We start from the raw sequence: 20,951 nt of genomic DNA on the forward strand, positions 1-20,951 counted from the left end.
ATAAATATGTCTGATAGGGATTGAGCTAGTCAGTAACACAATGGTGCTTTTAGATCTGATCTCATGACATTGAACATTGATCACTTGTTAGGCAATTTTCACCAGACAGAATGAGAAGAAAAAATCTGGAGTGAGTTTAACCATTTTTCTGCTATCCTATTTCCATCTTTCCCTGGAATGATTCATTTCCACATGGAAGAAATATCAGAATTATGACTTGTGTCTTCCCCTTCTTAATCATGTGGTTGGTATATACTTTCTTTATAATGTTTTAGTTACTAGCTTGAACCTTTGCTATCTGTCTTTCTTGCTGGAAGCTAATTTCTGCTCATCTGTTACCATTTCTAGTAAACTGCTTATTAGTTTGGTTGTATTTCTCACATCACATAGCATCGTTGCATTTGTCAGCTTTTCTTCATTTGCATGTTTTGGTTCAGAAATTTTCAGACAGCTTCAGGATTAAAACATAACCTCTTGAAGTTCAAATCATTCCATTCTACTAGTAACAAAACATCCTGGATATTAACTGTGGACAGGAATAGTTGAAAAAATGATGGACTGCTGTTCTGATAAGCAGCCTTGCTTAAGTTGAACAGACCTGGCAATAGTTAATTGCCTAACTTGAAGGTTATCTTCATATGCCACCTCATATGGCATCATAACATACTAAATTCATCAATGACCAATTCTTGTGGTCAAGATAATAAATCATGGCCAATAAGGTCAGTGGTCATATCTTCCCAAGTATCTGGTACTTTACCATCAGTCTTGTGTCCTCCATTCTGTTTGAGGAAATCCTGTTAAAGTTGCAGTCCTGATCACGATGGCAGTCAGATTATTATAAAGTTTCAATCCTTTGTAGATTTGTAGTAGAGGTTCTCAAGATAGTGTTTTTCTATATGGCAGGTGTTCTCTAATGAGCTAAACCTTTCCAAAGAATGGCCAAGTTCTGGAAGAATAAATAAGAGCTTTGAATTTTCTTTAAACCTCACCTGACTTGAAGTCTAACTTAGACTATGATATTATTTCTTCAGAAAATGAAAAGGTCATCCTAGGTGATCAATGGACCACTTCAGATAAAGTTTTCCAAAGGTTTTTAAAAATGAAATAGTTCATTACTATGGGTTGGTATTTAGGGTAGACTCAAGTTACCGTATTCATCATTTAAATCCCATCAATTTCAGTGAGTCTACTCTAAATGTGACTTCACCTGGTACCAATGCAGTAAGGCGAAAGAAAAAGTTAGTTTTAAATACAATATAGCAGCGGTTCCCAAATTGTGGTCTGTGGAGCTTTTAGGGCTCCGTGAAGCAAATTGAGGGGCTCCACGCTTCCCTTCTCCTCCCTCCTCTTCCCCTCCTCCAAGCATGCTTGGCCACAAGCCCCCACCACTGAAGCCCCCGCTGCCGAAAGTGCCTCCTTACCATGCAATCCCATTTCCTTTAGCCCCCACGCCACCCAGTTTCTTTTCTCTTCACTCCCATGCTGCCTAGACCTCTTTCCCTTTGTATTATTATTATTATTATTATTATTATTATTATTATTATTATTATTATTATTATTGACACAAAGACAGAGTATGGCACAGCAAATTAAGTGTATATACTGGATTTCATATCAAAAAATCACAAGTCAGACACTTCCCATGTGTTTAGGACTGTGTGATGTATTTTCAGATGATGCGTGCAGATCCCAGTAATGTGGCCTTTTGCAATTGACAGATCATGATTTTGTCAACATGTATTGTTTCCAAATGCCGGCTGAGATCTTTTGGCATGGCACCTAGTGTGCCGATTACCACCGGGACCATCTGTACTGGTTTATGCCAGAGCCTTGGCAGTTCGATCTTGAGATCCTGATAACGGCTGAGTTTTTCCTGTTGTTTTTCATCAATTCGACTCACCTGGTATAGCGACATCAGTAATCCAAACTTTTTTCTTTTCCACAACCGTGGTGTCTGGTGTGTTGTGTTCCAAAACTTTGTCAGTCTGGATTTGAAAGTCCCACAGTATTTTTGCATGCTCATTTTCCATTACTTTTGCAGATTTGTGATCCCACCAGTTCTTTATTGCTGGGAGGTGGTACTTGTGACATAAATTCCAGTGAATCATTTGGGCCACATAGTTGTGCCTCTGTTTGTAGTCTGTCTGTGTGATTTTCTTACAGCAGCTGAGGATATAATCAATAGTTTCATCAGCTTCCTTGCACAGTCTGCATTTTGGGTCACTGACTGATTTTTCAATCTTGGCCTTGATTGCATTTGTTCTGCTGGCTTGCTCCTGGGCTGCAAGAATCAGGCCTTCTGTCTCCTCCTTCAGTGTTCCATTGGTGAGCCATAGCCAGGTTTTCTCCTTATCAATGTTTCCTTCAATTTTGTCAAGGAACTGCCCATGCAGTGCTTTGTTGTGCCGGCTGTCAGCTCTAGTTTGTAGTGCAGTTTTCTTGTACTGATTCTTTGCGAGCTGTGCTCCAAGGAGTTTCTGATTTTTGACTTCAATCAAAGCAGGTTCTTGACTTTCCTTTACATATTCTACCAGGGCATGTTCTTCTTTGACTGATTGTTTTACTCGTAAGAGTCCTCTGCCACCAGATCTTCTAGGCAGATATAGCTGGTCAATATCACTGTGAGGATGAAGTGAATAATGAATAGTCATGAGTTTTCTTGTTTTTCTGTCCAAATTGTCTAGTTCCACCTGCGTCCAGTTTATAATGCCAGCAGTATTTTTTATGACAGGTATGGCCCAGGTGTTTATGGCCTTGATGGTGTTGCCTCCATTGAGCTTACTTTTGAGAATTTTTCTGACCCTTTGAGTGTATTCTTTGCTGACCAGAGTTTTACATGTTCATGTTTGATGTTGTCCAGCTGTAGTATGCCCAGATATTTATAAGCCTCTTGCTGGTGACATTTTATCGTTTGGCCATTAGGCATATTTATACCCTCACTTTCAATGATTTTTCCCTTCTTCAATGCCACTGTCGAACATTTTTCCAGACCAAACTCCATGCTGATATCAGCGCTAACGATTCTGACAGTGTTAGTCAGAGACTTGATTTCCTATTATTATTATTATTATTATTATTATTATTATTACTACTACTACTACTACTACTACTACAAAGGCTAGATGGCCATCTGTTGGAAGGGCTCTTTGAGTGCCAGTCCCCTCCAGCGATCTCATAGAGCAATAGCTCAGTCCTTTCTATATCCCCCTATTTTTCCTATTAATATTATTATTACATTTTTTCTCCATTTTCTCTTTTTTTTTTCTCCCCTTTCCCCCCTTTTTTTGCACTTCAAATGAGATATGTGCAGTGTGCATAGGAATTTGCTCATTTTTTTTCCCTATTAGTTCACGCAAACACTCTCCATCCATTTGCCTCTGGCCTGGGCTGTTGGTCAAATTTTAAAATGCAGTGTAGCCCATGTGTCCAAAAGTTTGCCCAAGCCAGATATATAATGCATATATAACATTTCTTCTGTCTTCATGAGAAACGTTTGCTTCCAAAAGGGCTCTGCAGCTGAAAAAGTTTGAGAACCCCTGCAATACAGTGTCACTTTCTGTTGCAGAAATGCTTGCTGTGTTCTTTGTAAACAGTGAAATGCAACATTCTCACCCATGTCTGATTTTTGCTTTTCAGATGGAGGAAGCATGTGATGATATAGATCAGATGTTCAGCAACCTATTAGGGGAAATGGATTTGCTGACCCAGGTAAAGTATGTCTTTGTAACTGAAAGAAAGAAGAGAGAGAATCTTGTTTGCTGTGTCTCCTGGAGTTCCTCATTTCCTCTTTATTTAATAAAGAAATTATTGCAGTGTACAAAGATTGGCACTCATTTGATGGCTTCATATTGCCTGTGAAATGATTGTGTTTAGACTAGAATAAACCACTTCAGCACAAACAGTATCAGTTTTTCAGACCTTTTCACCTGAAGCAAAATATGAAAATGCCTCTTATACCTAGGAAGGGAGTTATTCTATCGTTTCCTGTTTTTGTTAGAACCATTTCCCCCATCTTTTGAATTCCATATTGTAAATGGAATTAAAAATCGAACATAGTCCAAAACCAAGGGAGTATTGTTTTCTATGTGGAATGCATTGTAAATTGATACAATTTGCATTAGGCATGTGCAAACTCTGGCCCTCCAGGTGTTTTGGACTTCAGCTCCCACAATTCCTAACATCCAGGGAGTTGAAGTCCAAAACACCTGGAGGGATAAAGTTTGCTCATGTCTGGTGTAGATGCACCCTTCATGATAAACAGATGTTGGAGGGTGGGAGGAATTGCACATGTGGAGCCATGCACAAACCTCAGCCAGTGTCTGTTTCTACACCTTGCAGTTGTCTGATACAGTGTAGACCATTTGGAGGGGTAACATGTGGCAACAATATTGCTCTCACTCACAGGCACATTCACGGTATGATTGGCCTCAACCATCACATTGAATTGTACCTAGATTGGGATGGACAGCATTTTTCAAGCATTCCCTTGGAATTAATCATTTGGGGGCCACATGTTTGTAGAAAGCTGGGTTGCAGCTAGATGTGGACAAAGCAAAGCCAAAATTAGATGCTTCTCTCTTTTGATGCTACTTCTGTCGGCCTTCTTTCCTCTTTTCTCCTCACAAAGAGGGTAGCTGGGGAAGAAATAGATGGCTCTTGCAAAGGACTGGATAGTTTATGTGCAGAGGATTTTTGAAATTAGGCCAAGAACTGCATGAAGTCTTATAGGCATAGTTGCTGACTCTAATCCAGATGCTCTAGTTTGTACATTGACAAAGAAGGACCAACATACAACAATAAATGTTGTAATGCTGATTTAAATAGTATTGCATTGAGAAGTGCCAAGCAAATGATATCCAACGGACCAATTTAATTTGATATCATCTGGGCAGGACATTATAATTTTAAATTCATTTGTTTGAAATGGTCCATAGTAAGCTCTATTGAGCTGATCTTACACCTTTGTTGGCTATGTTAATTTTGTTTCCTTATATAGCACAAAAATAAGATTGCACCCATTTCCTCATTCCCCTAAGTGTTAATTTTTAAGAGGAAGTGGTATTTCTTACCAACTACCATTCTTATTTTTAGCCTGGGCAAATATATGGCAGACTGAAATTTTGATAAATGACAAATAGATTTAATAGATGAGGAACTTCTATGCATTTTATTGATGGGAAAAGTCCACTCCTTTCATCTAATACTCTTTTATGAGAGGTTTTAATTCTATAAGGATTATAGACAGCAAGAATTTTTAATTTAAAAAGGCTATGTAACATTTTGCCAACCGAAAGTAGTTTGGATTTAATTCAGTGTGCGACCATTTTTACAAATAGCCCCCCCCCCCTAAATTGAACTCCTCTCCATAGATTTTCCATAAAACTGAGATTGGAAAATGTGTAAAATGTTTAATTGTATTTCACTTATTTATGGGTTTAAACAAAAAGCATTTGTGGACTTAGTGCTCAAAATCAGGATTGTGACACATACCATGACAGTTAATGAAATGTAGCACTGTAATTATTTAATGTGATGTGATTAGTCCTTGTATTTAGAGAAGAATATTTAGAAATCTCAGCCAGAGAGCTCTGGAAAGGAAACTGTAGATTCCAGGATTCCATAGATTTTATCCAGAGTGTTAAAGTGGAATCCTATAGTAAGAAATGGTTCTTGGGCAAATATCTTGTTATGCTTTCACATTAATCTCTCACTTCCTTATGATCGCTTTTCACACATTGCAGGTCATATAAGACTCCTGTAACATACAAGGTTGCAAATACGTTTCATGTTAAAGTTTAAAAAAGCTATTTTAGAGAAATCTCACAGTCATACAAACAATTCATTCTTTTTATAAAGATTTGGCATCTAGACGTATATATACATCCTTCTTATTTTAGGAGACATTAACACCATTTACCAGTGAAAAGTGATGGTGGCATTTCTTTCTTTTTCTCTTTTATCAGAGTCTGGGAATGGAAACTGTCCCCCCACCAACAAGAAAAGAATCTAATGATGGATTTAATTTTGCAGTTGGTTTTAAAGATTTAAATGGTAAGTTCTATTCTTTTGTACTCCTAAGGAAATAAAGAGTAAGAGGATAGGTTGTGATTTGTGGGGAGGAAAAAATGCACTTTGTTCCCCTTCCAACATTATTAGTCTTGAAAGGTTTGAATTAATTGGTGGGAACGGGGGACCCTCGTTCTGTACATTCTCTCAAACTCTCATGCTTTTGAATTGCTTCCACATTATCATTCATTTTCTGTGCAAGTTAAGTTCCCAATACTTCAGCCTGATGGTTAATACCAGAGGAGATATATACAAATTGTGTCTGATGTTCTGGGAAGGATATGGTCTTGGGGCTGCCACGATCAGAGATCAGGAAGTTTGCATGTGGTCCTGGAGGCAGGATGGTAGGCAATGTAAGGCCTGCCTGTCCCCTTCATGTGCCTCTTTTGCTTCCTCTTAATGTTTAGTCATCCACCTTGAATGGGGATAGCTTGGTATTACTCAAGAGAATTTGCAGGCTCAGCATGATTTTCCTTCAGGGGAGGTGGACCATATTGACATACCAAATTGACATGGTGAAGGTGATGTCCAGTGTCTGGGTAGACTCTGCAAAAGAGTAAACTGAGAGCTCTAGAATGTTTTACATGGAGGATTGGGTCACTTTCTCACATATCCTAACGTTTGTTTACATTGGGCAAAGCTCTACCGGGCTGATGTCAGAAGAAGACAATTTGATCTTCCTCGGAGACTTACAACAGGGAATGAGCATCTTACTGGTTAGCCTGATGGGGGAAAGAACATAAGCAGATGTGTCCGTTAGCGGGGAAAGAATTTAAGGCTTTGGTGTACACCCATTATACCTTTTTAGTGGAGGTTAGGGATCTGATATTGTTTGTACAGGTCCTATGGCCTGAAGAGGTAGTAAAGGAGTGTATGGGCCCATCCAGACAGGCCCAAAAAGTGGGACCCGTCCCTATCTTACCCGAGGCATCCAAACAGTGTCTCCAGTAAACACCTAGTAAGATCTGGATCTTATGGTAACATCCAGGTTTTACCAGGTGTGGGCCCTGTGTGGATTGGACCTGGGGACCACTTTATGCGATTCCCGGGCCCAATCCACACAGCCATCTTGAGGAAATTTGGGGGACTTGGGGTAGCTGCATGCCATCCCGATTGGAAAACCTGGGTTTTTGGGTGGGGGTGGTGACAGAAATCCACACCAAAGTGGGTTTTTAAAAACCCCTTTCGTGCAGATTTCTGGGCTGTCTGGAAGTGCCCTATGTTTGACACTGATCTGGAGTTTTTGCTTTCATTTATAAGCTTCTGTGACTTAGGTGGGAGTATCCTGGGTTTATCTTCCAGTAAGTGGCTAACTGTGGAGCAAACTATCTATTGGATTGCCCTCAGGACTCTGGTGTTTCATCCAAAGGAAGGTGTGAGAAGGGAGTCTAGCCTCAGCTGGACCTGCATCAGTTTGCTTCCCCTTCTTGTTCCTTTCAGGTCTTGTTATGGGTTACTCATTAATATTACTGAATGTATTAAGAGGACTAATAGATTTTCTTCAGTGGAAAAGATCTCTGATGTGTTTTGCCTTTTTTTTCTATAACAGAATCCCTAAATGCTCTGGAAGACACTGATTTGGATGCTTTAATGGCTGATCTTGTAGCAGACATAAGTGAAGTAGAAAAGTCTACACTCCACCTACAAAAGGACACATCCAACAACCAGCAAAGTACTGTGAATCAGCCTCCAGAAAATGCTGATGCCCCTTATGGGTATCAGTCAGATTTCCCAAATATTCCTGTTGCATGTGTTGAGGATTACTTGCCACCTCCCCCTCCAGAAACAACCTTTGATCTTCCACCGCCACCATCACCTTCGCCGTTGGCTTCTGAACCACTCACTCAGGTGAGTAGATGAACAAATTGCTTTTCAAAACTCTTTTGTTTTTAAATAGTACTGAAGATACTTTTATTGCAGCAAAAGACTTAATATTCTGTATTCCAATTATAGATTCATAACCTAGTTATATATCTGTTGCTGCTCTGTATTCCATAACACTAAGCAGCCACTATTGTAAATGCCCACAAGCTCACCTTAACAGCCAGCAGCTGTGCCAAGCAAGTTCCTTCAGCTAGCAATTGGGATACAAGGAATGGGATATTGCCAGGCTTGTTTCACCATCAGGAGTAGGACCACTGCTGCAATTTGTTGTCACAGTTTTTCTTGCAGTGGGAGGAAGCTGCAAACATCACCTTCCTTGTGCCTTCAGACTCCTCTTTCACCAAATGAGATTGCTATTAAGGTGGATTTGGAGGATTGCCCCAGGAGATATTAGTTATGCATTTATAACTAAGTAGTCAATATAGGGTAATGGCAATAATTTAAACTACTCATATATTTGTCCCTGGTGTATTAAATGCAATTTCTTTTGACTGTTGATGAAATTACAGTATGATTATCTAGGAAGAGTTGGATTTTTTTGGTTCACAAAGCGAAAAAAATCAGATGATATTAAGATCACCCTGCATGGAGCATAGTTATTCTTACAGAATAGTCTGGATATCTTGAGTGGCATTCCTCACTTTCAGGTGTTGCCTAGGAGGCAGGCTGCCTGGCGCTCTCCAAATGTTTTGAAGTGTATCCTGAGTATTGGTTCTGCTAGCTGGGGAACATGAGAGTTGAGGTCCCTGCCACTGAAACTATAATGAGAATAGGTGAAAATACCAGGGAATTGACATTTCCATGTAATTTTCCTTGCTGGAGAGACAATGGATTTTTCCACATAACTGTTTAAAGCCTCTCTTCAGCAGTGCTGGAGTCTGCCATGAAAGCCAATGAGAATGGCTCTATTAACCCATTCCAGAGGGAAGGAATTGTTTCTAAAGGGAGAACACATTATTAATGTGTCAATTATCTGTATGATAGCCATTAAGTAAGATTACATAGTAGCCCAGAATAAATCAACCAGACATAAAATAGACTAGTAGTAGTAGTGGTGGCACAATGTGTTAAAGCGCTGAGCTACTGATCTTGCAGACCAAAAGGTTCCAGGTTCAAATCCTGGGAGCAGAATGAGCGCCCGCTGTTAGCCCCAGCTCCTGCCAACCTAGCAGTTCGAAAACATGCAAATGTGAGTAGATCAATAGGTACCTCTGGAGGGAAGGTAACGGCGCTCCATGCAGTCATGCCGGCCACATGACCTTGGAGGTGTCTATGGACAACGGCGGCTCTTCGGCTTAGAAATGGAGATGAGCACCAACCCCCAGCGTAGGTCACAACTGGATTTAATGTCAGGGGAAACCTTTACCTTTAGTAGTAGTACTCAGAATCAATAGAACACCACCAATAGAATATTATAATGATAGAGGCATTCCTTTTTGTTATTTTAACTATTTGTAAAATATGTGGTATGCAAGCTTTGCTGGACAGGGGGAGTAGAAAACCTCAAATAACATTTTCTAAAAGGGAAAAAAACCTTTAAATGTTTGTGAAATGGCAGCGGGGAAGGGGCCTTATTGAAGTCTGGCACCTTTAAAAGGGGAAATACAATCTTACTTCCTCTTTCTTTCAGGAAGACCAAGAAGCACAAGCGAAAGCAGACAAAATTAAGCTTGCACTAGAAAAATTGAAGGAAGCTAAAGTTAAAAAGGTGGGAAGTGAAAATTTAAAAGGTTGTGCAAAGTATTGATATTTATAATCTTTTCATATCTTTTTTTTTGCTTTTCTTCTGTTTTTATCCACTGTAAGTCAATTGTTTTTCCAAAGTATATTATTTCCAGAAACTGTAATCAAAAGTTAATATGTCCAAATCACAGAGATAAAATGGCAAATGAGATATGTATTATAAAGTGTCATCACTTGATTTAACACCCACTTTTTAAAATTTAATCATCTTAGAATCCATCGCTTATAGATATTTATTCCAGGGCAATTTACAATGTAATTTTAAAGTCCAATAATAAAAATATGCAATAATAAAATGAAGCAAAGATACCCCACAACCTCTGAAGATGCCTGCCATAGATGTGGGCGAAAGTCAGGAGAGAATGCTTCTGGAACATGACCATAAAGCCTGGAAAATGCACAACAACCCAGTGATTCCAGCCATGAAATGAATTAGAACACCAGCATGAAAATGTCCATTTCTAATTTTAAAATCCACCTTCCTTTCTTTATTTAATATAGAATGGCATTAATGAAGTTTAGGCATTAAATGTCAGGCTGTAAGGATGCAAACAATGCACCATTTATTTTTTATGAAATGAATAATAGCAGTAAATATGGTTAGTAGGTGTGTTCCCATAGAAAAGAATTGTACTGGAAAGATACTGAAAACTCCCTGTTTGATTTCAATGCAACACCCCAAATTTCATCCCTTCCATTAGTGGAATTGAAACCTATTCATGGGAAGGGACTTTTGTGGAAACGATCATACACAAAGCTTTTGTAGTCCAGGGGTTCCTGGGATATTTGGGGGACTTACATAAGAACAGGAAAGGGGATAGATATTATACTACTTCTCCTTAGACTAACAAAAGAGCATTTTTAAATCAGAACACCATGTTTTCAGTCTTAGTGATGAGCAGAAAAGCTTTTATGCAAAAATGTTTGCAGAGTTCAGTCTTTGTTCCATCTTTTCAGTCTCCGTATTCTGCACTTCAACTGATGATGTGACAACCTCCTGTGTGTATAACCAATAATATGCTATTACTGTACTATATTATTGAAGTTAACTGTCCATCTTTCTCTCCTTTTGTTTGGTTATTGATAAATTTGTGTTAGTGATTACCGGTACTGTAAATATTTTTGGGCCTCTTTTAGTCTTTTTTTTCTTTAGTAAAACAAGAAAGGGGCATGCGTTGTTTTCCAAGCCCATTTTTTGATACATGGTGCATTTGAATCGGTAATGATCTCCAGCGCTTATCAACCCGGGCAGAATCGTCAGCATGTTAGCCTTTTAGTCCATGCTGAAATTAACTGACTCGTCTATTATCCTCTCCCAGCTTGTTGTCAAGGTGCACATGAATGATAACAGCACAAAGTCTCTGATGGTGGATGAACGGCAAGTGACACGTGATGTCTTGGACAATCTCTTTGAAAAGACCCACTGTGACTGCAATATTGACTGGTGCCTTTATGAAATATACCCAGAGCTACAAATTGGTAGGTCGCAAAGTATTTGAGGATCTTTACTCCTCATATTATATCTGTACAGCTTTTCCAGAAAGCAGTTTGAATATGCTGTGTTTAGTCACATTCTCCTGTTGTTACTTTCCATATGGAACTATAAACTATTAGATCCTATTCCAACAAATAGTGACTTTTTTGTGTTAGGCGCAACTTGAGAAACTGCAAGTCACTTCTGGTGTGAGAGAATTGGCTGTCTGCAAGGACGTTGCCCAGGGGATGCCCAGATGTTTTACCATCCTGTGGGAGGCTTCTCTCATGTCTCTGCATAGGAAGCTGGAGCTGACAGGTGGGAGCTCACCCTGCTCTCCGGATTCGAACCTCCAATCTTTCGGTCAACAGTCCTGCCGCCACGAGGGTTTAACCCATTGCACCATCAGGGGCTCCTATTTTTATCACTGTGGCTCCCCTTCAGGTTGAACTGACGTCATATCACTTATCAGCTACCATTTTGGCTGATTGTTGCTCTTATCTTTCTACCCATGTTTTTTTTTGTTTTTGTGGTAGGGGAAATAATTCCACACATTTGTGACTGCTTTTGGCTTGAAATTCATAGAAATTTTTTACTTTATTCAAATGTGTGAGAGCTTTTGGGGGACATCAGAGGCAAGAGAAGTGGGACTGAGGGCATTCACCACCCACCATATAGAATCATAGAATTGGAAGAGACCCCCAAGAACCATCCAGTCCAATCTCCTGCCATACAGGAACATTGAATTAAAGCACTTCAAACAGATGGCCATCTAGCCTCTGCTTGAAAACCTCCAGAGAAGGAGACGCCACCACATGCCAAGGAGGTAGCTTAAGCGGCTGAGCGGGAAAAGGAAAGGGCCTGAGGCTGTTAGGAATGGTGGGAGTTGAAGTCCAAAGCACCTGGAAGGCCAACGTTTGCCCATGCCTGTTACAAGGACATGAGTATTAAGATAATTTGTTTCTTTCTTTGCCAAAAATGAATAATTAATCTTAGCTCAGATGGAGCTAAGTAAGTATGACCTGCCTGCCTATACATTCCTTCTTTCTTTGTTTCTACTATTTCCTTTGTGTTCTTTCCAGAAAGATTTTTTGAAGATCATGAAAATGTGATTGGTGTCTTATCTGACTGGACTCGGGACACTGAAAACAAGATCCTGTTTCTCGAGAAAAATGAAAAATATGCTGTGTTTAAAAACCCACAGGTGAAAGAATACGAAATGAAGCAAACATTGTTGATGTTGACCTGATTGAGTTTTTTCACAATGAGATAGCACCATTTTGTATTTGCTTTGCATTCAGATAATAATGATGAAAGGTGCAGAAAGTCATCATGATAGAATTGATATCCTGAAAGAGGTTTGAGCTGTGTTTCCTTTAAAGGATGAAAATGCAGAAGTGAAGAACTTTTGGTCTTTCAGATGTTTTGGATTAATTATTTAAATTTTTACATACCTTTCTACTACCAAATGCACCTTAAATGCCTGAGGAAATGTCTTCCCCCTCCCCATATCATACTAACTTGCACTTCTCTTCTTTCTTTGGGAGAGAACAGCAGTCAACATTTTCTGTACCTAATCCCTTGCTCCCGTTGTCACTCTCCTTTCCCATTGCCACCCTCCTTTTCCTTTTGTTTCATGTCTTTTAAGATCATAAGCTTAAGGACATTATATTGTCACTTTATCTATGAAATGCTCTGGGTGCCTTATTGGCTGAAAGACAGGGGACAAGTCCTATTCCATCTCCAAACCCATCCCCATCCATTCTCCTGGCAATCTTAACTCAGTGAAATGATGCTGGGTGGGGTGGGTCCGTCCTGGAGAGGTTCCATAATTAGGTTTAATCTCAATAGCTGAAAGAAAATACTGGCTGGTGATTTTTAAAAATTATTATTTGAATGGCATGTCGTTTTATGTGGCCCTCCAGATGTTCGACTACAATTTTTGTATTCTTCATCATTACACATCATGACTAGAGTTGATGGGAACTGTGACAGAGTAACCTCTGGAAGGCTGTAGTTTGTTCTGTTTAGTGAGGACACTGTGGTTTGAATTTAAACAAAAGGTGTATGGATATGATGTCTGACTTTAAAATGTCATTTGACCTTTGCCCAACCTCAGAACCACAAGTGCTGTGGGGTTGCATTTGTGTTATCCTAGTCCACGTGACGCAGCATTTCTCAACCTGGGGGTCGGGCCCTGGGGGAGGGTCGTAAGGGGGTTTTCAGAGGGGTTGCCAAAGACCATCCGAAAACACATATTTCTGATGGTCTTCGGAACCCAAATTCCTCCAGTATCTTCTGTTGGTCATGGGGATTCTGTGTGGGAAGTTTGGCCCAATTCTATCGTTGCTGGGATTCAAGGAGCTCTTTGATTGTAGGTGAACTATAAATCCCAGCAACTACAATTCCCAAATGTCAATGTCTATTTTCCCCAAACTCCACCAGTGTTCACATTTGGGCATATTGAGTATTGGTGCCACATTTGGTCCAGATCCATCATTGTTTGGAGTCCACAGTGCTCTCTGGATGTAAGTGAACAACAACTCAAAAACTCAAGGTCAATGCCCATCAAACCCTTCCAGTATTTTCTGTTGGTCATAGGAGTTCTGTGTGCCAAATTTGGTTCAATTCCATCGTTGTTGGAGTTCACAATGCTCTTTGATGGTAGGTGAACAAAAATCCCAGCAACTACAACTCCCAAATGACAAAATTAACAACAACCCCCCATCCCACCAGTATTGAAATTTGGGTGTGTTGGGTATTTGTGCCAAATTTGGTCCAGTGAATGAAAATTCATCCTGGATATCAGATATTTACATTACGATTAATAACAGTAGCAAAATTACAGTTATGAAGTAGCAACGAAAATAATTTTATGGGTGGGGGTCACCACAACATGAGGAATTGTATTAAGGGGTCGCAGCATTAGGAAGGTTGAGAACCACTGGCATGGTGGATAATAAAAAGTGATGGAAGTTGTTGTTCAGTAACATCTGGGGACCCAGATTCCATAACATACACCAACCACTATGTGAAAAAATTAAATAGTTGGCCCTCTGTATTCACAGATTTTCTATTCATGGATTCAGTGGCTCTTTGAAGGCACACATAAAGCTGATGAAAATGAATTTGATGCAACAGCCTGCAATTGTGGTTGATGGTTGGCATTTCGTCTTTTATCACTTGAAACATCATGAGGCCCCATTTCCCGTGAGATCACAAGGAGGCTCTGACCCCTTCTACACTGCCATATAATCCAGATTATCACAACAGGTAATCCACATTATCTGATTTGAACTGGATTATATTAGTCTATACTGCTATATAATCCAGTTCAAAGGAGATAATCTCGATTTTATATGGCAGTGTAGAAGGGCCTCAGATTTGGCCTTGAAATCTCAGAGTGTGAGATAGTCCTAATCTGGCAATCCTATTTGTAGGGACTGTGGGATTTCTAACCCTCTTGTTTAGTGGGTACTGAATGTGTACTGGGGTGGAGATGAGATGAATCATTACAACTTGGGTATTTCCGCTGGTGGCAAAATATATTGAACTCACACTAGTGGCTGCTATAATTATGGAAACACTTCACATAGTGCGCCTTTTCAGTAGGATTAAGCGATCCAAAAGGTGCAGCATTGTAAACCCAAGTTTTAGGAAACTGGATCATCCAAGCTTCATTTTTGTGTGATTGGGGGCTGTGACCTTGGAAGCTCATATGTTTAGTGACATTGTCCTATAGGGATTTTGTAGAAAAAAACCAATTTGGTGTACAATCTACATGTAAACCAGCGGACCATAGAATCCACTTCTCTTTTAGTCAATTGTGTGGCTATTGTGCTGTTAATATGGAAGAACCAGGTGCATTCACTCACAATGAAAATATAGATAATTACACAGCTGTCTGCTTTATACTCACCAACCTTCCTGTGTACTGGTGGATGAAGGGTGATCTCATAAATAATTGTGTACAGTGTAACATTTTCTCAAGAGATTAGATTTAATAATGAAATGTTAGCATGGAGGCTTCCTGGCATACATGTCTTTGACCTTTGCTTGGACAAACTCAGTTTCAGCTTGTAGAGAAAACAATGGAAAAGTGACATCTGATGAATTTATGGCCAATAAGGATTCATACATTAAAATAATTAAGCTAATCTTTTGGAGAAGAATATAATGAAAGGCATAATTTTCACTTAAGTTATCAGTAGGAATCACAAACTTAAGAAACAGAGGAAGCCCTTTCCTGTTTGGAAGTAACAATTGTTAATTCCTAAATTGGAAAGTACAGTGGACTCCTGCTATCTGCTGAAGTATGTTTCAGGACCTCTCATGGATACCAAAATCTATGGATGGTCAAATTCCATTATATATAATGACATATTAAAATGGTGTTTCTTATATAAAAGAACAAAACCAAGGCTTGCTATTTGGATTTTACATATATATTCAAGCCGTGGATGGTAGAATCTCTGGGTGCAGAATCCGTGGATATGGAGGGCCAACCGTAGATAGAAAAGAGAGAGGGAAACTAAGTTTAACCAGCCTTTACCAAAAAAAAAAAATAGAATCCACAAACATGATTTTCTTTCCACACAGATATATGTGCTTACTTTATATAGACTTTCAGCATCATATATTAGGAAGCTCCAAGCTATTTTTATAGTGCTGGTGTCACAAGTTTTGCTATAGAAAAATGCTTGAGAGTTTGCATGTGTCCACGTACACATGCTCACTTTGTAGTAGTGTTGGTAATGAAGACTGCTAATTTGGACTTCCTCACATGGGTTTTTAGTGCTCTTTTTTCTTCTTCGAGACGGGGCCTGCCCACCATCATCAGACCATGCTGGCTTGGTCCTACTCGCATTCTGTCCAAAGTGGACTGCACCACGGGGAGGAAAGTATATTTTGGGTAGCTCTGCATTTTGTTGTCCTTTTTCCTATACGATGGGGAAAAGGATAACGTGACAATGCATGTTGCTGCTCTTTCACCCCTATGCGCCTTGTTCCATCCCCATCATATAATGGGGGAAGGAAGTGAAGACAGCTAGCTTGAATAATATATTTTTATTAATTGTTAGATAATGAAATCTGTATTAATTGCCATTTTGAAATAGATTGCTTTTGATTCAGACAGCACGTCAGGAGAAGAGAGGAGGGAAAAGTTAAGACTGAGCAGTCAACTTTACAAGCAAAGGGACATTCAGGACTCATTCAAGTCAAGGCGAAATTCAACCTGGGAAGTAATAGATAAAGACAAGACACTTGCAAACTCTGAATAAACAATAGGATTCAGTCTGAAGAATCTGGCACATGCTCAGTGCGGCAACTGGGAGAGACAACCAGGAGGTGGGACTGGGAGGAGTCGAGTGGTGGGACTAGAAGAAAATAAAACTTCTATAATTTATAATCTCCTCATTCTTGATCTTAATTGGGAAACAAGGCCAGGAATATTTAAAAGAAGGCATGCTTTAAGAGAGGGAGGGCTCACGGGGCACCACGTATCGCCCCTGAGCTCCTTCCCTTTTGCTGTGACTGCTGGTGGAAACTGCACGGCCCCAGGGTCGATGTGAAGAGGTCATTTCTCTGCTCCCATTAATATTTTCCATTTGTGCCATGCATGTCCCCTAAAAATATGACAGGAAGCAACACTATATTCTTTTGAATATCAGTTGAAGTCTGTGTATTTTCCTAATAATTTTAAAAATGTTTTATAAACCTAGTTGATGCCATCTGTCTGTTTCATCTATATTCGAACTTCTGCTACAAAATCTAGGGTTGCTGTTTTTCTTGTTCTTTTTAATTGTACAGTTCATCAAGATTTTAAATTGCTTTTTGTACTGCACACTGCTATCATAAAATAAAAGGCAGTACAATGAATATACGAATGAATAGATTTGTATGGCCTGCTCACAAGTATTTTTGCTTATGCCGTCTACAGATTGCAAACTACTTTATTTTTCAGACACTATTTTTCTCCCATTGTATATTCAGAAAGCAGAATCCACAGAAAGCCTCCTTTTAGACCTGTGGCCTCCTTCACTGTTGTTGTAATCGGTTGGGGACCACACAGTGATAAATACACATGAACAGCATGCGGACTCCTCTTTTGGCTTGGCCTATTTATTGGAGAATGGTTAATTACAAGCACTTTTCCTTTTCAAAGATGCGGGAGAGATGTGTCAAATAAGCAACAAGCGAGAAGAGGCACTGAGAAGTGAGATGCAGACGTGAAAATCAAGGTCATATGCTGTTGACCAAAACTTGTCAATTCTTTGTCAGTGCCACAGTGTAGTCTATAGCACAAATTCTATAGACTCTGGGTGGTCGATTTCTCTCTCCCTCAATACCGCTAAATAAATCCCAGATGCTTAGATATAAATTGAGTCAGAGGAGGTTCTTCTTTCTTTCTTTCCCTTCCAGTTCATCAGCAGCTGTTTTGAGTTTGTTTAGCAGTGTGACAATAACAAGATGCTAAAATGGTTTGTTCGAGTATATACAGACTAAAGCAACAGTGCAGGTCATCCGTCTTAGGGATATTAGGTCTAATTGACTATTTTTCCTGTGCAAGCCTCATTGAAAGTGTTGGAACTGTACAAGAACAGCAGAATAACCCTGTATGTACCCCTTAGAGTTAAAGCTCCTTTGAAATTCTGGCATTTACCCAAGTAAATCGAACAACAAAATAAAACAATTTTTAAAGTCCTAATTCACCATATATCTTTCTGATTTTATCCCTTTCTGGTATAGTGCTGTGACTTCTAGCATGCTGGAACATATTAGCAAGTAATACATATTGCAATATGTGACTACTAATAGCAAGTAATATATATGTCAATATGTGGCTAATTATAGGGTCTAATAGTTTTCCCATTTGCATCTTAATTCATGCTCTTTTAATACCCAGCTTCAGAAATCTCTGGATGGGTTTATAGGGTTTTTTTTAATACCACAAGATAGCTTTCTTTCTTCATTTCCTCCAGCCATTTCAGAGTACATTTCTAGCTGCCCTACTTTTTTATGTGGTTCATTATAATGCTAAAAAGCTGAGTCTGAATTGGCTAGACATTTGAAAAACCGTAATAGCATACATAGAAAACTATACTTTGATTTGATTATGTGAAACAATGACATGACATTGTGATAAATAACAGGTGTGAATCCACCTTCTTTTAAACATTCACTCAAAAGGTGTTTATATTTACAATTGAGTGTTAGCAAGTGGTTCAAAAAATATTCTTTAGGGACGATTGTCACATCACTGCTTGTATTTTAGAACCTGGACCGAAGTCAGCTTTTTAATGCTTTGCTTGCAATGTTCCAATTATTTTGAAACACCCCCAGGATTAATGTAATCTGTTATAACATATCAGAATTGTAGTGGTCTGTTTCACAATTAGTCACCATTGATATTGTATATGTGTCAGGGCATAGAAATGAGGTGCCAATGATTCATTGTCAAATACTGACAGTTATGGAAACTTTCATGTGACTTGAATGGGAACCACATGTGAATTATCCAAACATACAACTTTCAGTATTAATTGGAGCTACGGGTGACAATCAATCCATTCATTTTCTATATTCGATTTCACTACTGGCTGTTCGTTCTGGAAGGTATTGGGGGGGGGGGACTCTTAACTTCCCCGTGATTCTACCACCCTTCCATCATTGTTGCCATCTGTACAGCTGTGTCTCATTGTTGTGTTTGGAGGCCTCCGTTTTCGGAAAACTGTAACCTGTTCAGATCTGTAAAAGATGGCAGGCTTTATTGTTCTATAGTTCCTCTACTAGTTGCTTGTTTGCTTTCATGCCAGGTAAGGAAGCAGTAATCAAGCAAGCAGTGGCAGTTGCCAGTACTTTCCATCTCCAGAAATGTTTTCTTGCTTATCTCCTCTGGCTCAAGGCAGAGCCAAGTGAACAACAATAGCAGAGAAGCAGCTCAAGGAGGTATTTATCAATATGTCCTTTGCTGAGGACGCTTCATCAGGAACTAGATCATGCCACTCCTTGATGCCTGCTCTATCATACTTGTACTCTGCTTGGAGCTTCAGTTGGCCATCAACCTAGAAAAGTGGGCAGCCAAAGACCAAAGGCAACTATTGTCTTGCACCTGTTTCTTAACAGTTTTAGACATGTGAAGTTTCTGATCATTATCATGTCGCTCACATCCTTTCTCTGTGTTTTTTATTAGAACTTCTACTTGTCAAATGTAGGCAAACATGAAAGCAAAGAAATGAATGAAAAAAGCAAAGAAGCCTTACTCGAGGTAAGTCAAATTTGGGTGAGAAATGGTACATTTGGTTATGAAGAAACCCATCTCCTTTTGTCTCTCTACAAATTGGAATAGAAATGTTTTAGTTTCTTTAGTTTTATTATAGAAAAACAGGAAGTTGTAGCATAATACGTATTCCAATGAAGAAGTGCAAATGCTCTTCGGATACTCCCATCTGTTGTGGAACATGTCCAGGACCTCTACATTTGAGATGGGCATAACTAGAACTGATTCACAAACCCATATTTGTAGGCTTCATAAAACTAACCAGTCCTGTGACAAGTGATTACAACGCAAAAAACAAACATACAGCAGAGTCTCACTTATCCAACATTCGCTTATCCAACGTTCTGGATTATCCAACGCATTTTTGTAGTCAATGTTTTCAATACATCGTGAAGTTTTGGTGCTAAATTCGTAAATACAGTAATTACTACATAGCATTACTGCCTGTACATGATGTTTTGGTGTTTAATTTGTAAAATCATGATCTCATTTGATGTTTAATAGGCTTCTCCTTAATCTCTCCTTATTATCCAACATATTTGTTTATCCAACGTTCTGCCGGCCCGTTTATGTTGGATAAGTGAGACTCTACTTGTGCCGTCCCCCGGACAATAAAAAGCTATAAAACTGAAACGTGCTGTCCTTTATCCGGGCGAACTGCAAATCCCTATAAGCTGTCCTATAGATATTGAACGACTGAGTCTGGATAACTTCAAAAAAGGATGTTTATTCATACAAGGTTGTAAACCTGGCACAGATCTTAAAGTTGCAGAAAATGAAACAAATTTCTATAGGTTTTAGGTACAGAATTATCCCTGGTTCCAGAAAGCAAAGGTGATTATAAAACCACTATACCCTAATCACGCTGCCTATATTAGAAGGAGAAACTCTTTCCTTCCCTATCTTTACAGCAAAGATTAGTTCTAGAAGCGATGGAATAACCCTGCTCCTCTAACTAGATTTCTTATTCCAGATCAATATAATTCAATACTTATCTAATTTGGATAGGCTTAGATTGGCCTGCTTTTGAGGATGATTTGTCCCAGTTAGCCTTGCACAGCTCCAGCACGTTGGAAAACTATAGCCAGAATGAAGCTCCAAAATGGAGACTAGACCCTGGTAAAAAGGGCGGTCCTAAGATGTTGCACTCTTTGACCAATCACTGCAAAGAAAACTGCAGCCAGCTTTTGCAGATTCCAAGCCACTTTTCCTGGGCTTTGCAGCCAGAGGCTGAAACAAGATGCAAAGGAGGGAAAACAAACAAACGACCAATAGGTAAGGTAAACCATCGTCCTGGGGGACGGAACACTCCCCGCTAAATTCCCAGGATGTGGGAATTTACCAATCAAAAACATACAAACACCTTTGTATACACAACAATAAAACAGTATAAAACTTACACACTTTGGACAGGCAACACGAAATTGCTGGTTGGTCTGTCCAGGACAGACATTTTGTCCTTACTATGAGTCTTTACCTGAACTTTTCTAACCTTACCGT

At 39.3% G+C, this 20,951-nt stretch overlaps 1 protein-coding gene across 2 annotated transcripts in view; it reads left to right on the forward strand.

Annotated features, from left to right (window-relative positions):
- Positions 1 to 20,951, forward strand: part of apbb1ip (amyloid beta precursor protein binding family B member 1 interacting protein) — a 61,664-nt gene that overhangs the window by 13,325 nt on the left and 27,388 nt on the right. For both annotated transcript variants that reach the window (XM_008112394.3, XM_003222058.4), the window contains exons 2-8: positions 3,640 to 3,711; positions 5,967 to 6,054; positions 7,619 to 7,917; positions 9,584 to 9,661; positions 11,016 to 11,175; positions 12,253 to 12,374; positions 19,365 to 19,439. In XM_008112394.3, the coding sequence (XP_008110601.1) occupies positions 3,640 to 3,711; positions 5,967 to 6,054; positions 7,619 to 7,917; positions 9,584 to 9,661; positions 11,016 to 11,175; positions 12,253 to 12,374; positions 19,365 to 19,439 (894 nt within the window). The remainder of the gene's footprint in view (positions 1 to 3,639; positions 3,712 to 5,966; positions 6,055 to 7,618; positions 7,918 to 9,583; positions 9,662 to 11,015; positions 11,176 to 12,252; positions 12,375 to 19,364; positions 19,440 to 20,951) is intronic.

The sequence above is a fragment of the Anolis carolinensis genome, chromosome 6 (assembly GCF_035594765.1).
Source record: "Anolis carolinensis isolate JA03-04 chromosome 6, rAnoCar3.1.pri, whole genome shotgun sequence".
Classification (NCBI taxonomy): domain Eukaryota; kingdom Metazoa; phylum Chordata; class Lepidosauria; order Squamata; family Dactyloidae; genus Anolis; species Anolis carolinensis.